At 43.6% G+C, this 24,966-nt stretch overlaps 1 protein-coding gene across 2 annotated transcripts in view; it reads left to right on the forward strand.

The window, feature by feature from the left end:
- Positions 1-633: 633 nt before the first annotated feature.
- PPP4R4 (protein phosphatase 4 regulatory subunit 4) overlaps positions 634-24,966 on the forward strand; it is an 85,097-nt gene continuing 60,764 nt past the window's right edge. For both annotated transcript variants that reach the window (XM_075282444.1, XM_075282445.1), the window contains exons 1-2: positions 634-828; positions 2,140-2,213. In XM_075282444.1, the coding sequence (XP_075138545.1) occupies positions 748-828; positions 2,140-2,213 (155 nt within the window). In that variant the 5' untranslated portion in view covers positions 634-747. The remainder of the gene's footprint in view (positions 829-2,139; positions 2,214-24,966) is intronic.

Consider the following 24,966-nt stretch of genomic DNA (forward strand, 5'->3'; position numbering starts at 1 on the left):
GACAGGCAGAGCGCAGTATGGATATGAGACCTGTAGGTAGCTGTATAGAAATGTGACATACATGTAGCCGATGTGTAAGTGGCAGCATGTAGATGAGGCATGTATATGGCACTGTGGATATGCCACATGTATGTAGCAGGTTTCGGGGCGGTGACGTCAGTAGTACTCCGTTACTATGGAGACCAGGAGCCGCACACCCGCTGCAGGCCGCCTCCTGTTCCTCACAGCGCTGAACCCGGACAGAGCCGACCATCACCGGGTGCCGCGACCGTCTGACACTATGAGCCGCGGGTCCGCAGCCTCTCATTAGTCCCAGCACTACTCCGGCCGCCGGCCCCCCGCACCTGTCTCTTGCCAAGTAAATCCGGACTCACAGTCATCTGAGCGCCGCCGAAGCCCAGTGCCCCCTCCCACGTATCTGTACCCCGTTATTACCGGTAGCCTTCAGTGCCTGCGCCCACTTACCACTGCCCCTGCTCATTACCAGCCCGAGTGTCTAACTCCCCTGCATCACCCTCCCCCGCGAGTGTCCCACACTCAACACCCACGGGTCCCGGTCACAGTGTCCCCCTCTCCCCGGTGATCTGCTCGGTGCAGACTCCTCCCTGGTCCTCCCCCGCCGCCCCCTCTCTCTCCCGCCGCCCCCGCACTCAGGATCTCCGGCTGCTGCCATGTGAAGAGCTCCCGGTGGAGGATGCGGGGTGCAGCGGCTGCCTGATCTCCCCGCGTCCCCCCGGAGTCTCCAGGATGGAGCTCAGTCTGTTCGGATACATCGAGGACCTGCAGGAGCTGGCGATCATCGAGCGTCCAGTGCGGCGGAGCCTCAAGGTAACGGTACCGGGTGGAGGGGGGCAGTGACGTCATTCTCTGATACTGAGCACCCCAGAATGCGGCTGCACTAGAATAATCAGCGCAGCACTCTGCGTGACGTCATCACGGTGTCCACCTGTTATGTCACAAGGAAAGGGTCCGTGAAATTATTGAGATCCCCGTTAATAATTGAGGGGAAGGAAGAGGGGGTGGCAGTGTACGATCAGTCCAACTTTCATAGGTAATAAATCTTATGTGCCCAGTGATACACTGCATCTATATGTGCTGCAGTTTTTCAATAATAACTGATGGGGGTGTGTATAATGATTACTGTACAATCTCTGCACCCCCTTCCTCGGTATGATATAGAGTAATGAGGTCATCACTTTACCAGATCATAGAATTGGGGTGACTGATGGCGCTATTGGGGACCCTGGAGCAGAGCCTGGAGTTTATACCTAAAGTATAGGAACCTCCAAAAATCCCTCCCCATCTGAATCAACTGTCATGTTTCCCATGGTGTATCTCTCTGGTATTGTATATTACCTATTATACACTGCGTATGGCGGTCACTACATGTTATACACCATAAGTCATCCCTTGGTGTTTCTATCAGTACAATGATGGGTTTACTGCCCCTTCTCAGCCAGTGCAGGTCACTTGTGATGTCATCAGACTTTGACATTACCACAGTATCACCTGTTGCATAATAGGTGACTTGTGTAGCTATTGGGGCCCTGGATCTTGGCATTATCTTGTAAACCTTAGTGTTGAAGGTAACATTGTCACATCTAAGGAAATATCACTATTTACTTCTTGTTTAGAAACTATTGCGTTATATTATACAGGCGTTACCCAAATTATTTCAGCATAATTGCCCCGTAGATTGAGGTAAATTTACTTACCTCCTCTCCTATCAATTCTAGATCAGTGCTAGAGAAATATGACATCATTGCTCTTGATGACATCATTCTACTGTATTGAACAGGGCAGCAGTGTTGTCATACACTAGGAATTTTGTATTTCTTTGACTTTGCTGCCTAAATGATGTGACTGTAGTTTATACCAGTCTAATAATGCTATGGTCTGGGCAGGACACAGTATATAAGTCCCCTATTCTATCCTGTTGTTTGAGTATAAGTGCTCCGTACTATCCTGTAATAGTGTTATAGTGCAGAGCGCTGGTGATCATCTCATACCGGAGCTTTATATTGACCTCCGCTCCTTTCATTATAGCCTCCAAGTGCATATTATAATATTTCTGGGCAGGAGAGGGGTGTCTGTTTTTGTTTTTGGAAGCCACTGACCTGTTGTCATTTATTATTACAGACTCCTGAAGAAATTGAAAGGCTGACAGTAGATGAGGAGCTAAATGACATTGAGAGGGCGGTTTACCTTCTGAGGTAGGTGGCACCCATGACATAGACTTGCAAGCAAAGTATTGAACACCTTCTGAAGATTTTGCCACATTGTGATATACTGTATATTAAAGGCAGTGTTTGAAAGAATAGAAAAGGTTCTTCTCTTGTGACTGTTACTAAAATGTTATTACCTTCTTATATTGCCCACAATGTCTGTCCCTACTTAGTGTAAACTCCTAGTGCAGTCCTTTCAGCAATGTCTATTCCTATCTAGTACCACTTCTTTCTTCCATTGCCTGCACTCTCAATACCACAATTTCTCTCTCTTACTAGTGTCAGTGCCCTTCTATGTGCTGTCTTTTCCTTTATTTGGAGTCTAAATCTTCTTTCTACATCCATCCCAGTGTTTGTCCCTCTTCTTACCTGCTCCGCAGTGCTATCAGCCCTCATTTCAGTGTCTGTGCCTCCTCACTAACAAGCGCTCCTTACTGTAACTATACCTCTTTACTATCGGCTTCTCCACAATGTCTGCACCTCCTTACTAGCAGCCCCATTTCAGTGTCTGCATCTCTTTACTAACAATCCCTCCTTACAGTAACTATACCTCTTTACTATCGGCTTCTCCACAATGTCTGCACCTCCTTACTAGCAGCCCCATTTCAGTGTCTGTGCCTCCTTACTAACAAGCCCTCCTTACAGTAACTATACCTCTTTACTATCAGCGTCTCCCCAATGTCTGTACCTCCTTACTAGCAGCCCCATTTCAGTGTCTGTGCCTCCTTACTAACAAGCCCTCCTTACGGTAACTATACCTCTTTACTATCGGCTTCTCCACAATGTCTGTACCTCCTTACTAGCAACCCCATTTCAGTGTCTGTGCCTCCTTACTAACAAGCCCTCCTTACAGTAACTATACCTCTTTACTATCGGCTTCTCCACAATGTCTGCACCTCCTTACTAGCAGCCCCATTTCAGTGTCTGTGCCTCCTTACTAACAAGCCCTCCTTACGGTAACTATACCTCTTTACTATCGGCTTCTCCACAATGTCTGTACCTCCTTACTAGCAGCCCCATTTCAGTGTCTGTGCCTCCTTACTAACAAGCCCTCCTTACAGTAACTATACCTCTTTACTATCGGCTTCTCCACAATGTCTGTACCTCCTTACTAGCAGCCCCATTTCAGTGTCTGTGCCTCCTTACTAACAAGCCCTCCTTACGGTAACTATACCTCTTTACTATCGGCTTCTCCACAATGTCTGTACCTCCTTACTAGCAACCCCATTTCAGTGTCTGTGCCTCCTTACTAACAAGCCCTCCTTACAGTAACTATACCTCTTTACTATCGGCTTCTCCCCAATGTCTGTACCTCCTTACTAGCAGCCCCATTTCAGTGTCTGTGCCTCCTTACTAACAAGCCCTCCTTACAGTAACTATACCTCTTTACTATCGGCTTCTCCCCAATGTCTGTACCTCCTTACTAGCAGCCCCATTTCAGTGTCTGTGCCTCCTTACTAACAAGCCCTCCTTACAGTAACTATACCTCTTTACTATCGGCTTCTCCACAATGTCTGTACCTCCTTATTAGCAGCCCCATTTCAGTGTCTGTGCCTCCTTACTAACAAGCCCTCCTTACAGTAACTATACCTCTTTACTATCAGCTTCTCCCCAATGTCTGTACCTCCTTACTAGCAGCCCCATTTCAGTGTCTGTGCCTCCTTAATAACAAACCCTCCTTACAGTGACAACACCTTTTTACTATCAGCTTCTCCCCAGTGTCTTTACCTCCTTACTATCATCCAGTGTCTATACCTTTTTTTACTATCAGCCTCTCTCTCTCCAGTGTCTGTACCTCCTTACCAGCAACATTGTCCTGGAGTACTTGTAGCTCTATACTACCCCCCCCCCCCCATCCAGTGTATTTAACTCTTCTACCAGCCCCCTGTCCTGGGTATCTAACTCTTCTACCAACCACTCCATCCATCGTCTATACCTCTTTACTACCAGCCCCTCAATATAGTTTATTTATCACTTTACTACTTGCTCCTCTCCAGTGCCGATACTTCCTTACTACTAGCTCCTCCATCCAACCAGCTCCTCCATCCAGTGTCTATACCTCTTTATTACCAGCCCCTCCAATCATTGTCTATACTTTATAGCCCATCCAGTTTCTGTACCTCCTTACTACTAGCTCCTCCATCCAGTTTCTGTAACTCCTTACTACCAGCTCCTCCATCCAGTTTCTGTACCTCCTTACTACCAGCTCCTCCATCCAGTTTCTGTACCTCCTTACTACCAGCTCTTCCATCCAGTTTCTGTACCTCCTTACTACCAGCTCCTCCATCCAGTTTCTGTACCTCCTTACTACCAGCTCCTCCATCCAGTTTCTGTAACTCCTTACTACCAGCTCCTCCATCCAGTTTCTGTACCTCCTTACTACCAGCTCCTCCATCCAGTTTCTGTACCTCCTTACTACCAGCTCCTCCATCCAGTTTCTGTACCTCCTTACTACCAGCTCCTCCATCCAGTTTCTGTACCTCCTTACTACCAGCTCCTCCATCCAGTTTCTGTACCTCCTTACTACCAGCTCTTCCATCCAGTTTCTGTACCTCCTTACTACCAGCTCCTCCATCCAGTTTCTGTACCTCCTTACTACCAGCTCCTCCATCCAGTTTCTGTAACTCCTTACTACCAGCTCCTCCATCCAGTTTCTGTACCTCCTTACTACCAGCTCCTCCATCCAGTTTCTGTACCTCCTTACTACCAGCTCTTCCATCCAGTTTCTGTACCTCCTTACTACCAGCTCCTCCATCCAGTTTCTGTACCTCCTTACTACCAGCTCCTCCATCCAGTTTCTGTACCTCCTTACTACCAGCTCCTCCATCCAGTTTCTGTAACTCCTTACTACCAGCTCCTCCATCCAGTATCTATATCTCTTTACTACCAGCCCCTCTATTCAGTGCCTATACCTCTTTACTACCAGCCCTCCATCCAGGGTCTATACCTCTTTACTACCAGCCCCTCCAAACCTTGTCTATGCCTATCAGCCTCTCCATCCAGTTTCTGCACCTATGTATTACCAGCCCACATTCCAGTATCTGTACCTCTCTGCTACCAGCTCCTCCATTTAGTGGCTGTACCTCCTTACTACCAGCTGCTCCATCCTTACCACCATATTTCCTTACTACTCCTCCATCCACTGTCTTAGCCCCACCCTTCAGTGTCTGCACCTCCTTCTTAGCAGCCTGTTTCAGTGTCTGTGATTCTTTCTTACCAGTCCCCCCCTCCCAGTATCCTTTACCTCCTTCCTACCAGCCCCCCGTTTATGTATCTCCTCTATGTATACATTAGGGTAGGTGATTCTCAGTTGTTGTGTAGCTCATGTGTTGTGTTCTTGGTTGTCATTTTCCTTCTTATGGGGTGATCATTCCTTTACTTAGTTACTTGTTGGACTAGCAGCTGACACATCGGTGTTGTTACGTAATACTATACCCATAATGTACTCGCTCAGTATACTGGATGTACATGACTGGGACAGTTCTGTATGGGTACCAGTGTAGAAGGAATGTCATATTGCCAGAAGCTAAGATAACTTTACCCCAGTGTCAGAGGATTTGGGTTTCTATGGTAACTGCAATGTTCGGATGATACCTGTGTTGTTGTGTTTTTAATATTATTGCCAGATCTTGAAAATAACAGAATGTTCCTTACCATCATCATGTTTTAGTGTCTTAGGTTGTTGTCAGGCTCTGGTTTCATTAGTAAGAATCCGCAGTCTGGTTTATTATGGGGTGCAACCAGTCTCATGCGTCTCAAACTAAAATAAAAAGCAGCAGATTGTCCTGCTTACAGCCATTATGCCACATGTATTATGCATACATACATATTTATCCTCTATCCATAAGTTAGAGGATAACTAGCTGATTTATTGGGGCCTGACAGCCGAGACCCCCACCGATTCTGAATGTGACTGATCCTGAAATTCAACCTGAATGTAGCGAAGTACAGCGCTTGGTTATCTCTGGTGTTCCTACTGATGTGAATGGGAGTGCGGATACATCCTGTCCAGCAGGGGCACACCTCTATTCAGCCTTTCTCTTGGTTTTTCTCTATAGCTCACTTGGCGCAGTCCAATGTGTCTCTGAGGTCGCAGTCCACACATAAGCCCTTCTTGATAACCTCCAAATAGCAGAAGAGGAAGTGCAGTAACATATGACTGAAGGTTCAACACCTCCCAGACGGGATTTGTTAGTAGCCTGTGACTATAGCAACACATAGATCTGCGTAGGAGCTGTATACCTAATCCAGTAGGATATCTTTAATTAAGACTATGACATTGCATCAATATCGGAATAAAAATGTTCCTCCCCCTCTCAGTATGCACTATAACTCGGTCTGTGTAATAAGGCTAATGCCAATGAGAGCTGATTAATATCTTAATACAGTCTTAAGAGGGCTCCTCTGTAACTGGAGGAGATTTCATTATCATTCATTTCAGTTGTGTTATCATCACACATGCCATTGATAACTGGTAGTTTCTGATCAGCACCATATATTTAAGGTTGGGATCACACAGTACAGTCGTGTTGCTTTTTTTCATGTTACCATGCACTACAAGTCAGGAGACTGCTAATCCTTGTATCATAGTGATTTATGATGCTGGGAGTTCCGAGATATTGTTGTTTATGTCAGAATGTAAATGAACTGCTTGGAGTAACAAGGTTATTGCATTGCTCCAAACAGGTAAATCTCTCACCGCTTTGTGCTGTCCTTCATCCGCTCGCTCTGTCTGGTTGAAAGCACAGTGACAGTGTATACCTAATCCTACCTGGCCATGAAGCTCTGTTGCACCCGCTGAAATTCATATTCTCAGCACATGCGCTGTACTGTTATTATCCTTGCCTGGTCACATATACTGTGCATGTGCTGAGAATATTAGCAGTGGTGAGTGTGTCAGGTGACATTAGGTTTACATTGAATGGGACTGCCAGTCAAGTGAATGAGAGGTTGGGGGTGGCCCAGAGCCATGTGTTTACCTCTTTGGATCAGTTACTCTAATGACCTTATTTGCATATGGTGAAGTCTCGTCAGCGGGGGCACCAATTCACTGTTTGATTCAGGTGACCATAACCTACAGGGCTGGGTTGATGGTTTCTGGTGACGGAGGCCCCATGTTGCAGAAATGCAACTTTTTTGTTGCAGATTTTGCTGTGGTTTTTTGAGCCAAAACCAGTAGTGGTAGAAGTATAAGTGTTTCCTATATGTTTTCTATTCCTTTAGTGGTCATTCTTGGCTTTGGTTAAAAAAAAAAAAAAAAAACGCACCAAAATCTGCAACAAAAAAAAAGCTGCATTTCTGGAACATGGGGCCTCAGTCTAGAAAATGATCTTCTTGGTAGCAAGAACTACAGCATGTAAGTGGTTTAGAAGTGATTTTGGCGGTGGTAGACTAACTTTAACTGGGACCCTTAGTTAATTGAAGTAGTGGGCATCTTCTCTCGAGTTACACCTCACCCCCCCCAATGACCTTATCTTGAGACATGTAGAATTCCCCCTTCAGCTTGATGGATTTGTTTCTTTGTACGTTAAGCACATCATGTTACATGTACGTACAGGTTGTTCTACTCTGTGACTGACATCATTAGTGGGTGGGAATGTGTACAACGTACAGTCCAGGGAAGCGAGTGACACGGTACCGTTACGTAACAAGCACATGTTCCGCAGGCAGCTTTGCCTTTAATTAGTTCATAGCATTGACTGGTGGCCTGTCCCATTCTGCAGGAGGGGTGGCATTAATGCCCTCTTAATCATCTGCATGGCCGCTGTGATTAGCTCTGGAAGCAGCAGTCTTGTGCACCAAGTGTTAAGCACTTGAATCTTCTGTTGCATGGAAACCACAATCATCTTACAGTTTATGAGGCTTTATATTTAAGCACTGATCAGAAGAATTCCGACCAGATTCTGACAAGTGGCTCTTCAGCTTCAGGGGACCCATTGTCAATTCTAAAACCTTACACCGTAGGGATCAGGGTAGGGGTTTATATCAAGGAGGGGGGGCAAGTAGCAAATGTGTAAATGATCCCACATTTGCTAAGATGAAGAAGAGGATCCTTTTGCATATTCACATCACCTATGAGGTAGGGGGATTGTGGAGTAAACAGAGCTGAGACGCCACACTCCATGAATCCAGTTGCAGCCATAGATGTCTCCAGGGTACAGTCACCCTTAGTTGTTATGAAGTTCAGTGACCATATGAAAGTTTAGGGTTGTGTAAAGTAGCAGCTGAGATGTTTGTTGTGGGGTTCTACAACATCTGAATTATATATTGTGAGGTTCTGCAGCAGCTTGGGTTTGTATTATGAGCTTCTACTACATCCAGAATGTGTATTGTGAGGTTCTGCAGTTGTGATGTGTATGAGCTTCTGTAGCAGCTGTGGTATATATTAGGATGTTCCGCAGCAGCAGGTTGGGCACAGATTTGCATAACACACACTCCCACCGCTGCATAACCTCTTTTCATAGGTGCTTTTATGGGAACGGATGAGCAGTATCTGTGTTGTGCTTCTCAATTTTATAATACGTATTCAGGTTCCGAATGTGATGTTCTGGTTACAGTGATGTTAAACAAGTTTTGGATGTCTTGGATGTCTTTCGAGGGGTGTTATAAACTCGGATATATCAGTCTGATAATGCTCCCTTTATTGCGGAAACACTGCTTTTTTTGCTACAGATTTTGCTGCTGTTTCTTGATCCAAAGCTAAGAGTGGCTTGAGCAGTAAGAAGTATAAGTACTTTATTTCCATTCCCTTTATAGCCACTCTTGGCTTTGGCTCCAAAAGCCTCAGCAGAATCTGCAATAAAAAAAAGTTGGGCTTCCGCAACGTGTGGCTTAAGCCTTAAACTCCACCTCCGCTCTTACTGGAGGTCCAGGCTGCCTTTCTGCATACCCCCAGGCTTTACACTGCAGCACTGCTCCACTGTGGTAAAACAACTATGATTGTCTCATGGCATTCACACTACTCAGATCAGAGGCTCAGGCTGCTGCTCTGTCCCTTCCTTGTGCTTTACACTGCAGCTCTGCTTGCTGAAGGAGATAAACTTCAGTAGGCGGAGGCAGGAGATCAGATTCTGTGTTGGTATCTCACTGCCGATCATTTCTTATGGTGTCATCTCTCTCCCCCTCATCATTACAGGGAAGAATGCAGATTACCTCATCATTGCCCATTGTGTGGCTGTTACATGATGTCCATGCCTTGAATAATGCTCCGACACACAACTTCTAATCACATCCTATTGTTCCAAGTTGAATGTCTGTTTTTTATTTCCCTGCAATCTTCTCTCCAAATCCATCATCACATTTCAGGCCTCAGCAACAAAGAAGATGTCACCTGCACATTGCGGGGGCACAATTACCTTTATCCTAAAATCACCCGGATTTCCTTTATATATAATACCTTGAGTTGTCCTCTACAAGTTCTTAACATGGTTTGATTTTGTTATTCTTATCTGCTCTTGGCGCAGCTGGGTGACCACCAATATGGCCGCCACCATCATATATGTTGTCATTAAGCTTTTCTAATTGAATGTAAGACATGCCTAAGAATTCTATCTGGGAAAGATGGATGATAATCAGTATGGCTGACATGAAAGTTTCCTTATTTGTACACTGTCCACAGATTAAGAGAAAGGTTGGAGGTCTGACCACTGTGGCCCGGGGTCCCCAAGTGCCCTATTGTCATGACCTGATTGTTTGTTGGTGTACTGTTCTGTCGGGGATTTGATCCGGGCTTCTGTGGTCGGCTGCTGGGTTCCCTGCCATTGAGCCATCAGTGTGCACATAGTGTTCTGGACTTCTGAACACACTTGAGGTTATACGAGTCTAACCTCAGGTGTTATGGGTCGCCATCATCCTATGGGAGGATCTGGGGGCCTTTATTAGGAAGAGGGCTGGCTCCACCAGTTGCCGGTTTTTGTGGTCCCAACCTAGAATTCTTGGCCTTAGGAGGAAGAGGAGTGATTTGCTTGTGCTTACTGACTAAAAGGAGTTTGAGTGTTATTTGTGTGTGAGTTGGTTTTCCCTCCACACTTCTACTCGGCCCTTCCCTTCACGTCTGTTTGCTTGGCACTAGCCGGTTGTTTGAGGTGGGTTCCAGTTTATTTTTCCCCAGTCTCGTGTTTGCCCTTTCCTCACCTCTCCACTGTCCCTCTCCTCATTCCTCTTGTTTTGTACTTTGTTGTGCTGCGTGTCAGTTGTCCAACACCTCCCGTCCTGTTTGTCTGCAGCGGCACCTTTATTTCTGTAGGGGTCACCACCCTAGAATCCCCAGTCCCTAGCTTTCTTGCAGCTCTTGCCCTGTCTGTCTGTCTATCAGGTCTTCGTGCTAGAGAGCCAGGAGTCGTCGGGGCCAAGGTTAGCTTGGAGACAGCTGACCACCACCCGTAGGCAGGGCCTAGCTAGCCACCGTAGTGCCAGGGATAGTCTCCTTCCCCTGTCTCCTTAGTGGTGCTATCTGCAGCCTGCAATCTGTGTCTGGACTCTGACACGAACGTGACACCTATATAAATAAAATAGCAGTGGCATGCTTAGCCCTACACCAATCACTTCTATGGGACTTTCTGAATGATTATCTTTGCCAGTTCAATAGAAGTGAATGGAGCAGTGGCTGAGAATATGCAACACTGCTGTTTGACTTGTGGACCCCTGTCTTCATAAGGTCTGGGAGCCCAAACCTCACATGGTTGGGCCCAGCTATAAGACACTCAGATAAATGTCAGCAATCGGATCGGTGAAGCAATCTGTTTTAGGCTAAAGCTGCACCAGCAGGCCGCAGCGAAAAAGTACTGCGGGAAAGACAGCTTCGGAAACGCATTGTGGTTTTTCTTGCAACGCTTTTCACAGAAAGTCTGCAGAGGTTTCCTCTATAAGACATACCATATATACTCTAGTATAAGCTGACCCGAATATAAGCTGAGGCCACACATTTTACCACAAAAAACTGGGAAAACTTATTGACTCAAGTATAAGCCTAGGGGGGAAATGCAGCAGCTACTGGAAAAATTCAAAAATTAAAATGGTCGGAGTTTTTGGGTGCAATAGATGCTGGGAAAGGGGAGATTCTATACATTGATATTGCGGCTGGTCATAGACCCCCCCCCCCCCCTCTAAAGAAAATAAATAAAATTATTTTTTGCTGACTCGAGTATAAGCCGACTGTGCTGAAAAATTTGGCTTATACTCAAGTATATACGGTATATATATGCAACTTTATTTACATTACTTATTAAGGGTGTGCTCACATGGAGGAATTTGCAGAGGATCTCGGGGCAGATTTCGCCCCCAAATCCAGCGCAGACTCTTCCCAGAATAGTCCTCCCATTGTTTTCAATGGGAGGCAGAGATCGCAGCAGAACACGGAAAAAAGAAGTGCCGATCTTGCCGCAGATTCCACGGCTGATTCAGCTGTGGGGTCAGCGGCTCAAGACTCCCTCCTCATTAGGCCCATTCATCGGGGCCTAATCACGAGCGGGAAGCAAAATGCTTGAAAACCCCATAGACTTGCATGACCAATACGAGTAAAGAAAAGAGAAAAAATTTCATACATGCCATAATTTTTTCTCATGTCTCAGTCTGTGATAAAAAACGGACATGAAAGTGTCTGTAGTCACTTTGAGCTGCTTGTGTGCTGTCCATTATTTTCATGGACTGAAAAATTGAAAGGGCCCTAAGTCTAGTTGGGTGATAAGCATTGTGGATGCAGTACAGAGTTGTAATAGACCTTGACTATTATGACCGGCAAAATTGGGAATCTACGGCTAAGGCAGCTGGAGCGGCCAGCCATATTGACTGTTTCCAGCTTTCCCAGGAATAAACTCCTGTTAGGATAAAACAAATTCCATCTCCGAAATCTGGGTAACAACTTATATGGTTGCTATAACCGCTCTGATAGAAAGCTTTACAACTGCAGATAATGATATTTTTTTACCCCAATAGAAGACATTACTGTATAAGACCCTAGATGTAGCGGCAGAGGTTACATTGTGCTGTCAGCGACATAGACCACATCCAGGTCACTGTGCAGCTCGCTGTCAGTGTGGAACGTGCTCATTACCAGGGAGACGTTTCTGTTTACACACATGGTGACCATCGCTCCTTACTCCAGGCCCCATTGTTACACACACACACAATAAGTCCGCTATCCTCAGTGCCCGGGCCGCACTTTGTGAATGGACAGGATTCCTACTATTGTCCCAGTGTCCTCATGTGCCACTGTTTGTACAGAGTGTTTATACACCAAGTCTGTGGGACTGACATTGTAATATGTATGACAACACACAGCTGACATTTCTGTTAAGGGGTTAATCTCTGTATAGTAAAATTTATGACACTTTGTAATAGACGTTTAGTCAGATTTATGAAACTGTGTAAAAAAAAAAGAAGAAAAAAAAGCTGTTGCCTATAGCAACCAGTGACAACACAGCTTTTATTTTCAAGTGCACTGTAAGGCTTAGTTCACACGCAATTCTGCGTGTGCATATTCCGTCGTGGCTGCCGCGACGGGGTGCCGATGCAGTCGACGCCATCCCATCGCGGCTTTCCGCTCTGGATTAGGCCCAAATGAATGGCCTGAATGAATTAGGCCTGAATCAGCCGCGGATTCCACCTGAAGAAAGGGCAGCTCATTTCTTTTTTATGCTAGCGGCAACATGCTGGTAGCGGTAAATAGGACGCTAGCAGTCTACATAGACCACCATTGTGAGGGGGTGGATTATGACGTGGATCCCACGCCAAAATCCGCTCCCTCTTGCCCCGTGCGAACGGGGCCTAAGGGTCCATTCACACAGAGTTTTTTGTGGAGGATTTTGGCGAGGAAAAAATCTGCTTCAGGAATTAGGAATTTTTTTTTTCCTCCAGCACAGTGTATGCGGTTTTTCCACGTGGTTTTTGCCAATTTCACATGTATTTTCTGCCTCCCATTGACAGCGTTGGTTTTTGCAGGCAGAATCTGCCTGAAGGAAGCTTTTTTTTCCGCTAGTGGAAAAAATCCACTAGCTGGAAAAAAAAAGCTAGTGGAACCCATAGAATTCTATGGGTAGGTGTTTTTTCCACGTGGTTTCCTTTCTGCTAAAAAGGAACCCATTGAAGTCAATAGGAGGCTTTTTTTCAGCGCTGAATCTGACGCGGATTCCACACCAAATTCAGTGCCATTTTCCACCGTGTAAATGCACCCTTAGTTCATACAGAACAATTTGGTGCTGATTTTAAAGATTCTGCCTCAAGATCAGCTCCAAATTCCATCCTGAATCTGCCTCCCTTTGTTTTCAGTGGCAGACACTGACAAGGGCCCTGCTCATTCTTCCTGCCGATTCTACGGCTGATTCAGCCCCAGAACCCATGGCAGAATCCTCAAGGTGATTTGCGCATTAGTTCTGAGGCGAATAAACCTACTGCAGAAAGTCATACCGCTGCTACAGCTTTCTAACGCGGGATGCACAGGGAATCTGAGACGGAATCTTGACCGCTTAAAATTCCTTTTCACTTTCCTACGTGTGGATTGGCCCATGGAGATGAAAGCTGAGCGGTGGTTGGTTACTATGGCCTACAAAGACAATTTCTGTTTTAGACGATTTTACAAATCTTTGAGGCCCCACATTGTGGAAATGAAGCTTTTTTTTGTTGCAGATTTTGCTGCAGTTTTTTAAGCCAAAGACAAAAATGGCTACAAAAGGCATAGACGTATAAGAGCTTCCTATATATTTACTATCGTCTGCTCAATCTATTCTTGGCTTTGGTTCAAAAAACCACAACAAAGTCTGCAACAAAAAAGCCGAAGGCTAAGGCCCCATTGGGCGGAAACGCAGCGTTAAAGTGCTGCAGGAACAACCGTGGCGTGAACGCATTGCGGTTCTTCCCGCAGCGCTTTGAACAGAAAGTTCACTGAGTTTTCCTCCGCAAACTTTCTGTTACAATTATATTTATGGGAAAGCCGCTGGTGTTTCCGTAGATATAATTGACATGCTGCGATTTTCAAAACTGCAACAGTTTTGGAAATCACAGCGTGTCCTCACTTAGATTTTTTCCGCAAAGTGAGCATGGGATTCGCATGAATCCCATCCACTTTGCAAGTACTGTACAACACCGCAGTTTTTCCAGTGGCGTTTCCGCAGTGGCCAAATCGGGCGTTTCCGGCCCGTGGGGCCACGGCCTAAGGCTGAGGCCCCATGGGAAAAATCATGGTGTTTTACAATAACTGCAAAGAGGTATTTAGATATAATTGTAACAGAAAGTCTGCAGAGGAAAACTCTGCAAACATTCTGTTTAATGTGCTGCAGAAAGAACCTCCATGCGTTTCCGGCGCGTTTTTTCTCGCAGCGCTTTATAGCTGCGGGTCGTCCCGTGTGGCCTTAGCCTAAAATGGTGTTGCAATTTGTTTTTTCATTAACCCTGGAACAAACCTAAGGCCCTGGGGCTTCAGCTGCATACAGCTGCCACACTGTCTGGCTGTGCCCTAAAGGACAGATGGTACTTCTCCTTCATTTTCAATCACCTCCTAGTTTTGTCATCAAAAACTGGAAAACTGTCCTTCCCCTGACGTGAATGCGCTTGTTTCCACGTAATAACCCTACAACGATTGCCATAAATAGCAATTCTCCAGTATGCCGCTGTGATCAGGATTGCTGTAAGCATTAGACCAGGGCTCCATGGCAATTTTGGCCTCGATTCCTATAACTAATATAATTTTGATTAATGTGTTACATTGTGTCCCCAGGGTGCTGCTACTGTGACTCAGAGTCACAAAAAAATTTGAACACGGCTCAATTTTTTTTTTTGACTATAGGTTGGGCTTGTATCATTCGCTATGTCATAATGCGACTTCATTCACTTATATTAATGAAGAGTGAAAGAGCAACACTGTGATCTTTGACCATGTGATAGGAGTTTTTGCCAAAATCACCATGTAACCTTGGTGTAGCAGTCTAATCACAGAACAGGGAAGTAACCCATCCCGTGTTCGGCACCAGAAACATTAGATTATGTCTAAACTGCAGTTAATGGCCACAAAACATTAAAATTTTGGCAAGTCACTCCCAATTTTAGTGAATTTCGTCATGCAGCAGGGTTTGATATTTGCCAACTATCATTTTCCAGCCACAGCACATTGTGGGCTACAACACACTCCCATTCACAAGTATTGCACAATTGTGATCTTATGCTGCACATTTACATGTTGCTATTTAGCCCTACCCTTAGGCTAAGGCCCCACTTTGAGGAAATGTAGCTTTTTTTGTTGCAAATTTTAAGTTTTTTTTGGAGCCAAAGCCAAGCATGGCTACAAAAGAAACAAGAAATACGGTATATAGAAAATTCTTATACTACTACCTTCTGGTCGTTTCACTTCTGGCTTTAGCTCAAAAAAACGCAGCAAAATTTGCAACCAAAAAAAAAAAAATCTGCGTTTCTGCAACAGAGATGGTTCACACACAGTTTTTTGGCAGCGGATTTTGACGTGTAATCCTCCTCAAAATCTGCTGCCAAAAACAGCTCCCACTGACTTCAATGGGAGCCGCTCGCTTCTTTTTTCTGCTAGTTAGTAGAGGAAAAAAGAAGCGACATGCCCCATTCTGCTGAGGTTTCCACGGTTGAATCAGCTGCAGCGTCCGTGGCTTAAGACACACTCTAGTGTAGGCCCATTCCTTTGGACCTACACAAGAGCGGGATGCTGTGACGGAATGCTGATGCTCTATCGGCATACCGTTGCGGCGAGAAGCGCAGAATGTTCACATAGCGGAAAAGGTTTCCGCGACCTTTTCCTCAGTGTGAACATACCCTTAGACTTAGACACAGCGGTGTATTCAATCTACGAGATTTAACCTAGATGTCAGTTGTATTTCCCAGTCCGAACACTGGGACTAGGGTCACGTCATTGTGTTTTTGGTACAGGACAGTAGTCCAGCAGGGATATCTAGCATCATACTCCATAGGGCGACATGCATATGTCCTTGTGCATGTTGGAGGGCTGTGATTAATTGGCTTCCGTGTTCCTTCTGTGCCTCCACAGCCCTATTTACTGAGGTTGGTGGGCACAGATTGCAGTCGGGGCCATGAAAATACACTGTTGTGTATACAGGGCCATAGAAGTAAATGGGTCATTGGGCTAGTACACTGACAGTGCACATGGTCATGTGCATGAGTCCTTACATTGGTCCAGCCAATACATCTGACCATAAAGGGAGGGTTGTTTCTTCCAAAACCATCGCCACACCTGTTTGCTGGTTGTTTGTATTATTGCAGCTCTACTCCTTTCATTTTACTGGAGCTGAGCAAGATGCTGAACTGTACCAGACACAACCCATGGACAAAGGGTTTGCTCTCACCATACAAATGTTATTCCCATTTTATGGCATATCTATATCTGTTCTGCTTAGGCACTGTTCTTATGCTTGGCTTGATACCAGATTTTACTTTAGCCCTAGCATTCTATGCCTGAACCAGGAAGCGCAGGATGAACAAAGCTGTATGATTCACAAATGGGGTGTCTTAGGCTCAGTCTATAGAGCCTTTAGATGATATGGTTTCTTCTATTTCTTTATACTTGTCTGAGCGGATACGCTTTTATTACGCCGGTGTTCTGCAGTGTTTGATAAGAGTCCTGAACACATTAGCCTCTAATTAGGCAGCAGAAGACATTAGCAGGCGGGGCGGCTGATAACACCAAGAGGTAGCTTCTGTTTTTCATATGTACAATGGAAAGTGAGGCTGAAGCTTGTCGCCACATCCTTTCACTCACATCAGCCTCTCGGTTGTGATTCTTTGCCTTACTGTAATTGAAGTCTTGAGGCCTGTGGCGGGCAGAGTGTTCCTTCCTTTTCTTAGCTGGGCAGCTTGGTGTTCTCAGCACATCCTGAATGGCAGCCTGGTTTGCAGCTTCACTTTCAATAGTAAGAAAAACTACTGATGCCTATAATTGGATAGGACTTAACAAAGGAACCCGTAATTACTTGACTTTCTAGATTCAGTTTCGCCACAGCCCACACTATTCTTAAATGATGCCAAAATGTATGAAGAAATAGCTTATGTAGCAATTCCCTAATATAAGCTATGAGCAGAAATATATGTAACCTGAGCTGCCATATGTAACAGTCTATGAGGCAGTTATCACACTAGATCAGGGGTCAGCAACCTCTGGCTCTCCAGCTGCTGTGAAACTACAACTCCCAACATGCTCCGTTTACTTCCATGGGAGCTCCAAGAACAGCAGAGAAAGTATGCATGCTGGGAGTTGTAGTTTTACAACAGCTGGAGAGTCGAAGGTTGCCTACCCCTGCTCTAGATGGACAAAGGTGAAAAGCAGATCCATTTTTTGTTTCATTTTCCATATTTTGTATGTCTCTGGGTCACAGATGTCATCCATTTTTTTTCACGGACCCATAAATTTCTATTGGTGTGATGATTAAGAAATAAGGATGTGTTTCAATTGTTCCACCTATGGTGGAATTAACGTGTATGTATACCATCTATGAAGACTGCAGATGGCACATGTATGTAATATGCGTGCATGTGACTAAGGCCTTAGAACTGCTGAATTACAGATGTAAAAGGAACCACTGTGAGCATAAAGACAATTCCTTCAAATATTCTGCTCTAGTTTTTTTAGTCTTGAAATAGTTTAGCTGCGGTACGTTGGACCTACGATGGATAACACAAAGTGAAAGGACACACAGGAGATTAGTGTTACTGAAATCCTAGTAGTGATCTGTGAACGTGTTCTCTGCGCTTACAAGTAAGAAGGTGCTTTGTGATCTGTTAGGAGTTCCTCATGACAATTTCCCTATCTGTGAAGTGATATCCCGCTCAGTGTTAAATGACACATGGAGCAGGGTATTTCTTTCCACAGGTGTGAGGACTTCTGCAACATGTGCTGGCATTAACACCGCGGAGAAAACTGCAGTGTTTTACAGTCACAGCAAAGTGGATGGGATTCTAGCGATTCCATCCACATTTTGTAGGAAACTACACAGTGCGGACACGCTTCAGTCCTAAAACCATTGCAGTTTTGGAAATTACAACATATCAATTATTTCTACGGAAACACTGGCGGTTTCCATATTTTTTTCCGTATTTTTCGGACTATAAGACGCACTTTTTTCCCCCCAAATTTGGGGGGAAAAGAAGGGTGCGTCTTATAGTCCGAATGTGGTGCCTGGCACCCGCCGTAATAGAGAGGCGGATGTTGGCAAGGGATAGACGCCGGGGCCTGAGACATCGCTGCGCTCCTCTGCCCTGCATGAAGCCAGCAGCGGGAGGAGTGATGCTATTCTGCTTCTCCGTCCCCCCGCCGCTGGCTTCATGCAGGGCAGAGGAGCGCAGCGATGTTTCAGGCCCCGGCGTCTATCCCTCCCCGGCATCCGCCTCTCTAGTACAGCGGATGCCGGGTCAGTATCGGTGGCCCCTTCTCCCCCGGGGCCGGTCCCCACCGGCCCCGTTCCTGTGAAGTTGCAGGCCGGCTCCTGCGCGGGGATATCGCAGGAGCCGACCTGTTCGGGTGACAGCCGGGAGCCTAATGAGGCTCCCAGGCCTGTCACTGCTATATTAGTATTGCGGCTGGGTCTAGGACCAGCCGTAATACTAATAGACAGAATGTCCCATAGACGGCAATACAGTTGTATTGCCGTCTATGGGACTTGCAATCAAGTGACCGCAGGTTCAAGCCCCCGGGGGGGAATAAAATAGTAAAAAAAAAAACAAAAAAAAAAAAACAAACTTTAAAAATATGAAATAAATAACAGTTCTAAATCACCTCCTGTCCCTAGAATATATATATAAAAGTAGAAAATCATATATCATAAACCACCGGGTTTTTTTTCAATACAAGGTGATCTAAGCAATAGATAGTCCCCAAAAATGGTATAACTAAAAAGTACTTCTGGCCCTGCAAAAAAAAACACTCTATGCGTCCCCGAACAGCTGCAGGGTCACCTGTCAATGTGGCCTTGCAGCTGTTGCAAAACTACAACTCCCATATATTAAATATTTTACCATTTTTTGCTTCCAAATTTTTTTTCCCTATTTTCCTCCTCTAAAACCTAGGTGCGTCTTATAGTCCAGTGCGTCTTATAGTTCGAAAAATACGGTACACACACATATATATATATATATATATATATATATATATATATATATATATATTCCTGCGGGATGCCACGTGGGGCCTTAGCCTATCCTGGGTTTGGCTTACAAATGCTTATACTGCAAGAACAATAACCATAAACACTGATGTGCCACAAAATGGCCATGCACACAACCAAGTCCCAAGCAATCACTACTGTATTCAACTGATATAATACTTGTTAGTTTAGCACATTACTGATTGGGTCAAGTTCAGTTCAAGAAGTTTTAGCTGGAGCCAGAGGCAGAAAAAAGTTACCAATTCTGACTCTAGCCTCTAAATAAAATTATTGTGGTTTTTTGCAGGAGGATTTTTAGGCAGAGTCTGCCTCAAAATCTGCTCCCCATTCTTTTCAATAGGAGTCAGTTGCAGATCTCAATAACTGAAAAAAATCAGGTAGCTGAAAAAACAACATACAAATGACCTATGCAATGTTTTTTTAAACTGGGGCCCCACGGGCCAGAATCGTCACGGTAAAAATCGTGGCGTTTTACAGTAATTGCAAGGTGGATGGGATTCTTGTGAATCCCATGCCCACTATGCGGTAAAAAACACAGCTCGGACACGCTGCGATTTCCAAAACTGGCGCAGCTTTGGAAATTGCAGCATGTCAATTATATCTAGGGAAACGCCGACGGCTTTGCCATAGATATAATGGTAACAGAAATTTTGTGGATGCGTTCCTGCATCACCATCTGGATTTTATCTTGTGTAAACTCTTGGGGAATCCCTAATGCTGTTCCTGTCTCAAAAAAGCTTGGTGAAGGGGTTTGTAAAGCATTATATAATTTTGTCCAGTGTATGGGTAACGTAGTGTAAAGAGGACCATTCACCAATGGTAATCACCACCTCTAGCATCTGTTAATAGGTCTCGCTCCATTTATTCCAGTGCAGCTCCCAAGAAATCAGTGGGGTTAGTTTTGATCCCTGATATGCTATTTAGTCTCTATACTGTCAGATGGGCAGGATCAGGCAGTGTCAGGCGGGGTGTGTGATTCTGAGCTCCAATCAGAGCTGGACAGTGCCAAATCTCAGAATCACACCCCCGGCTTGCTCCTGACAGTACAGAACCTAAATAGCACATCAAGCACCAAAACTAACTGATTGCTCAGGAATGGTGCAGGCTAGAAAAAAAATTCCAACTATGCAGGAATCAGCGACTATTGCCTTTTAAGCTATGCCTTTTGAAAGGCAACAACTGTTTTCCAATAAGCCTAAGCAAAGTGCAGAAAATTTCTAAAACTGTTGATAAATGTGTTTCGAGTTTTTTGTACAAATTACCCCAGAATTCTGCAGCATTTTCAATAGCAAATCTGCCTCATTGTCTTTACTACTTTGCAGTGGATCTTTGAACAGACTGAAAATCAGTTTCCCTTTTCTATTGAAAAAGAAATAGGGCTTGATGTTGCCCTGTTCTGGGGAACCCCTGAGGCTGAGGGGACACAGGGTTCCTGGGAACCCTTGTTGACAAATACTGGTGATCAAACTGACTTCCTTGTCCATATATATATATATATATATATATATATATATATATATATATTTATATATATATATATATATATATATATATATTTATATATATATATATATATATATATTTATATATATATATATATATATATATTTATATATATATATATATATATATATATATATATATATTATATATATATATATATATATATATATATATATATATATATATATATATATATATATATATATATAATATATATATATAGTCCTGGTGCTCATACTTATCACTGTCTACGTCCTGATAGTCATTCTTATTTCTTCAGCATCATATAGATTCTGGTGGTGATTCTTTCATCATTTACCACCACATATGTCCTGGTTGTCATAATATGTAGGTCCTGGTCTTCCTGTTGACCCTGGTGGTCATACTTTATACTTCAGCACTGTATATGTCCAGGTAATTATATGCCGGCTATTATCCTCTTGTATGACCTGTTGGACAAACTCCTGCTTTAGTAAGACCTGTCGGACATACAGATTTAAGCATTTCTTCCAAGCACACCTAATTTTCAACCCTGTAATCTTCCTTACTTGTCTACTTCTATTTGCTATAAAGATCATGATATCCTAACTAACCAGTATCGTGTCCACCTCTTCACTACTCATGGGTTGAGCATTATTCATACATTGTGCTGTATTCTGCTTGCAGTGTGTTTACCTGCTCTCCTGAAGTAGCCACTGCGAGTCAAGCTGCCCGGAACATTCATCGGCCCAGCAGTAGAACAGAGCTCATGTTTAACTAAGCTGTAGAAATAATACCAGGTTTTCAGGCCATTCTTCATCTATAGAATTGAGACTCTTTGAAAAGACAGGTTATAGTAACTGGACGCCAGATCAGACCCTTCATAGGAACATAGTTTTTGTGACTTCACAGTTGAATATTTGTCAAAACACCACTTAAAACCGAGTACCTCAATGCTGTCCGCACAAAAGCTGCAAACACCTTCCAAGCCACACAAGTTCAACCTGAAAGAGGGTTATGCATAGACAAAGGGGAGAACTGTGAGAAATGTTGTCATACCAGGAAAGGGGAAAAATTTCTTCTGACTGTTTTGTCATTGAAGTATAAAGACTTTTGTTAAGGTCCTTTACCCCTCTACACCTCATTGTAGATGGCTCTGGTGCTTGTTGTTTCTCTTGTACCTCTGGATAAACATATACTACTATACTGTAAATAATATAACTTCTTTAATAATACTACTGTGTACAAGAATAAAACTACACTACAATAATACTGCTCAGTATGTACAAGAATATAACTGCTATAATACTGCCCCTACATACAAGAATATAACTACTATAATACCACCCACAATGTACAAGAATATAACTACTATAATACTGCTCTGCGGTATAAGAATATAACTACTATAATACTGCTCCTACGTACAAGAATATAACTACTATAATACTGCTCCAAAATCTAAGAATATAACTACTATAATACTTCTCCTACGTACAAGAATATAACTATGGTACTATAACACTGCTCCTATGTACAAGAATATCATTACTATAATACCACCCACAATGTACAAGACTATAACTACTATAATACTGCTCCTATGTACAAGAATATAATTACTTTAATACCACCCACAATGTACAAGAATATAACTACTATAACAGTGCTTTTATGTACAAGTATGTATGGTAACTACTCTAATACTGGTAGCTATGCTCAAGAATATAACTGTTACAATATTATTTATAAAAATATTATACTATACTACTCTGTATAAGAATATAACTACTGTACACCAATATCACTATAATACTGTCCCTTATGTACAAGAAAATAACTGCTATAATATTGTTCTTTATGTATAATAATATAACTACTATAATTTTGCAAAATTATATATATTACAGGGGCTCTGTCAGCAAAATCATGCTGATAGAGCCCCACATATGCGTGAATAGCCTTTAAAAAGGCTATTCAGGCACCGTAAATGTTATATTAAACTACCCCCCAGTTTTAAAATAATACCCTAAAAAAGAATGTGATCTACTTACGCATCGTGCACGCTGGGCGGGCATTCAGGGTGCGCCGTCTTCTTCATCCCCGCCTCTTCTTCCTCCGATGTCCTCCGGTCCTGTCCTCCTCCGGCGCTCGTGAACTAACATAAAAAAAAAAATAAATTAAAAAAAAATGGCCTGGGCGCCTGCGCAGTAGCCGTAGTAGAAGCCGCATGCTACTGCGCATGCGCCCAGGCCATTTTTTTATATCCGTGTCAGTTCGCGAGCGCCGGAGGAGGACAGGACCCAAGAACATTGGAGGAAGAGGAGGCGTGGATGAAGAAGAAGACACACCCTGAATGCCTGCCCAGCGTGCACGATGCGTAAGTAGATCACATTCTTTTTTAGGGTATTATTTTAAAACTGGGGTGTAGTTTAATATAACATTTACGGTGCCTGAATAGCCTTTTTAAAGGCTATTCACGCATATGTGGGCTCTATCAGCATGATTTTGCTGATAGAGCCCCTTTAATACAGCATAATTATTATAATATTGCCCTGATGTATAGAAATATAAGTACTATAATACTGCACCTATATACAAGAAAATGACTGTTATACCACTGGCCACCTATGGAAAAATATTAGTGTGAATACAAGGAGAACTTGTATAAAATTATACTATACTATACTTATCTGGCACAGATGAATTATGCAGAGTCTATGCTGCTTGTTCATTGTAAGACTCTCAGGAATGACTATTTTGTGAAATCTTCTATACAAATAGTGATATCTGTGGCAATACTTGGGCATTCCCTGACAGATTTGTGTTGTCTCTCATCCATTTATGCCTCATGCCATAGGATTGACTATTCAGCTTTGTAAATCTTCTGCAATCTGAAGAATGGAATAAATGTCAGGTGTCATTTGATGCCTGTTGTGTATTCTGTGCCAGGTTACTGCTGGGTAGATCTGGTCTCTAGAGGGCTATTATAGCTCCAGGTATGCAAGTATGGCAGCAAAATTATAATGTGATCTCTCCTATCCTGCGCCTTCAGCCTAGTTACAGATCCCAGACCTGACCTAGCTTGCGCTGTCAGAGAGTGGCCATGTATTAATTGTCAAAGCCATAAAACAAACAGAGCTTCTTTTACTGTATATTGATGCTAAAGTACTGCTTACATGTGGAAAAATCTAACTGCTATAATAATGTCTTTATGTACAAAAATAGAACTGATAATATTGGTCTCGAGGTATGATAATATAACTAGTGCTGTAATAATATTTCCTAAAGAAGCGTTTGTGTCTGTACGTTGGATTTTATTAAACTATGTAAATAAAGATTACAATTTTAATTGAATGCATTTGACTGCTGGACAAATTCTTGTGTATTCTATGTGCAAGATTATGGCTACTGTACTATGGCCTCCTATGTATAAGAATATAACTACTATAATGCCGCCCCTAAGTACTGTAATTCTGCCTCCTATTTACAAGTATATACTTATGGGGAGCAGGGTTACTCTCGTTCTATACACTCTGAATGAATGCAGGGGTGTTGGGACATTGTCTTGGAGATACAGTGAAACGTTCCAGCATTGTGCTGTACTGTTCGTCACTTTGTATTAATCTAACACTCCTCTAATGAGCATAGTCGGATTATAATCAGGATTTCCTTTCTTTATGGGATGTGTCGGAGAGGTGCTGTGTGCTTCTGAATTCTTCCTAATCTACCTGCCGGCTTCACTCTCTATCAGCGAGGGAACTAATCTGCTTTTGTCTCAGATTAGAGGACTCATATTCAGGTGAATAGCCATGACGGCTTTGTATTCATAGTAACCTTATTTACTAAGATCAGCTTGGTTAATTGAAGTTTCATATTTCTTTGTGTCCTTCTCAAGCTAGAGCCAAGGAGCAGGAATCTAATTCAAACAAATAGCCATTTTGTGATCATGCCAAGGGCGTAAGGGTAGCACATGCCGATTGCTCAGCTGTGCCACAGTGGATGTGTATGAAGGCTGTTGTCCACAAGCATTACAGGTCTTAAAGGGGTTATCTGGTTTCAAGTCATAGAGGGGTCCCTTCCTCTTTTCATTGCTCTCATCAACCTGCCCAGTGGAATAGTTGATACAAGGA

This window comes from Leptodactylus fuscus, chromosome 7, assembly GCF_031893055.1.
Source record: "Leptodactylus fuscus isolate aLepFus1 chromosome 7, aLepFus1.hap2, whole genome shotgun sequence".
Taxonomy (NCBI): Eukaryota; Metazoa; Chordata; class Amphibia; order Anura; family Leptodactylidae; genus Leptodactylus; species Leptodactylus fuscus.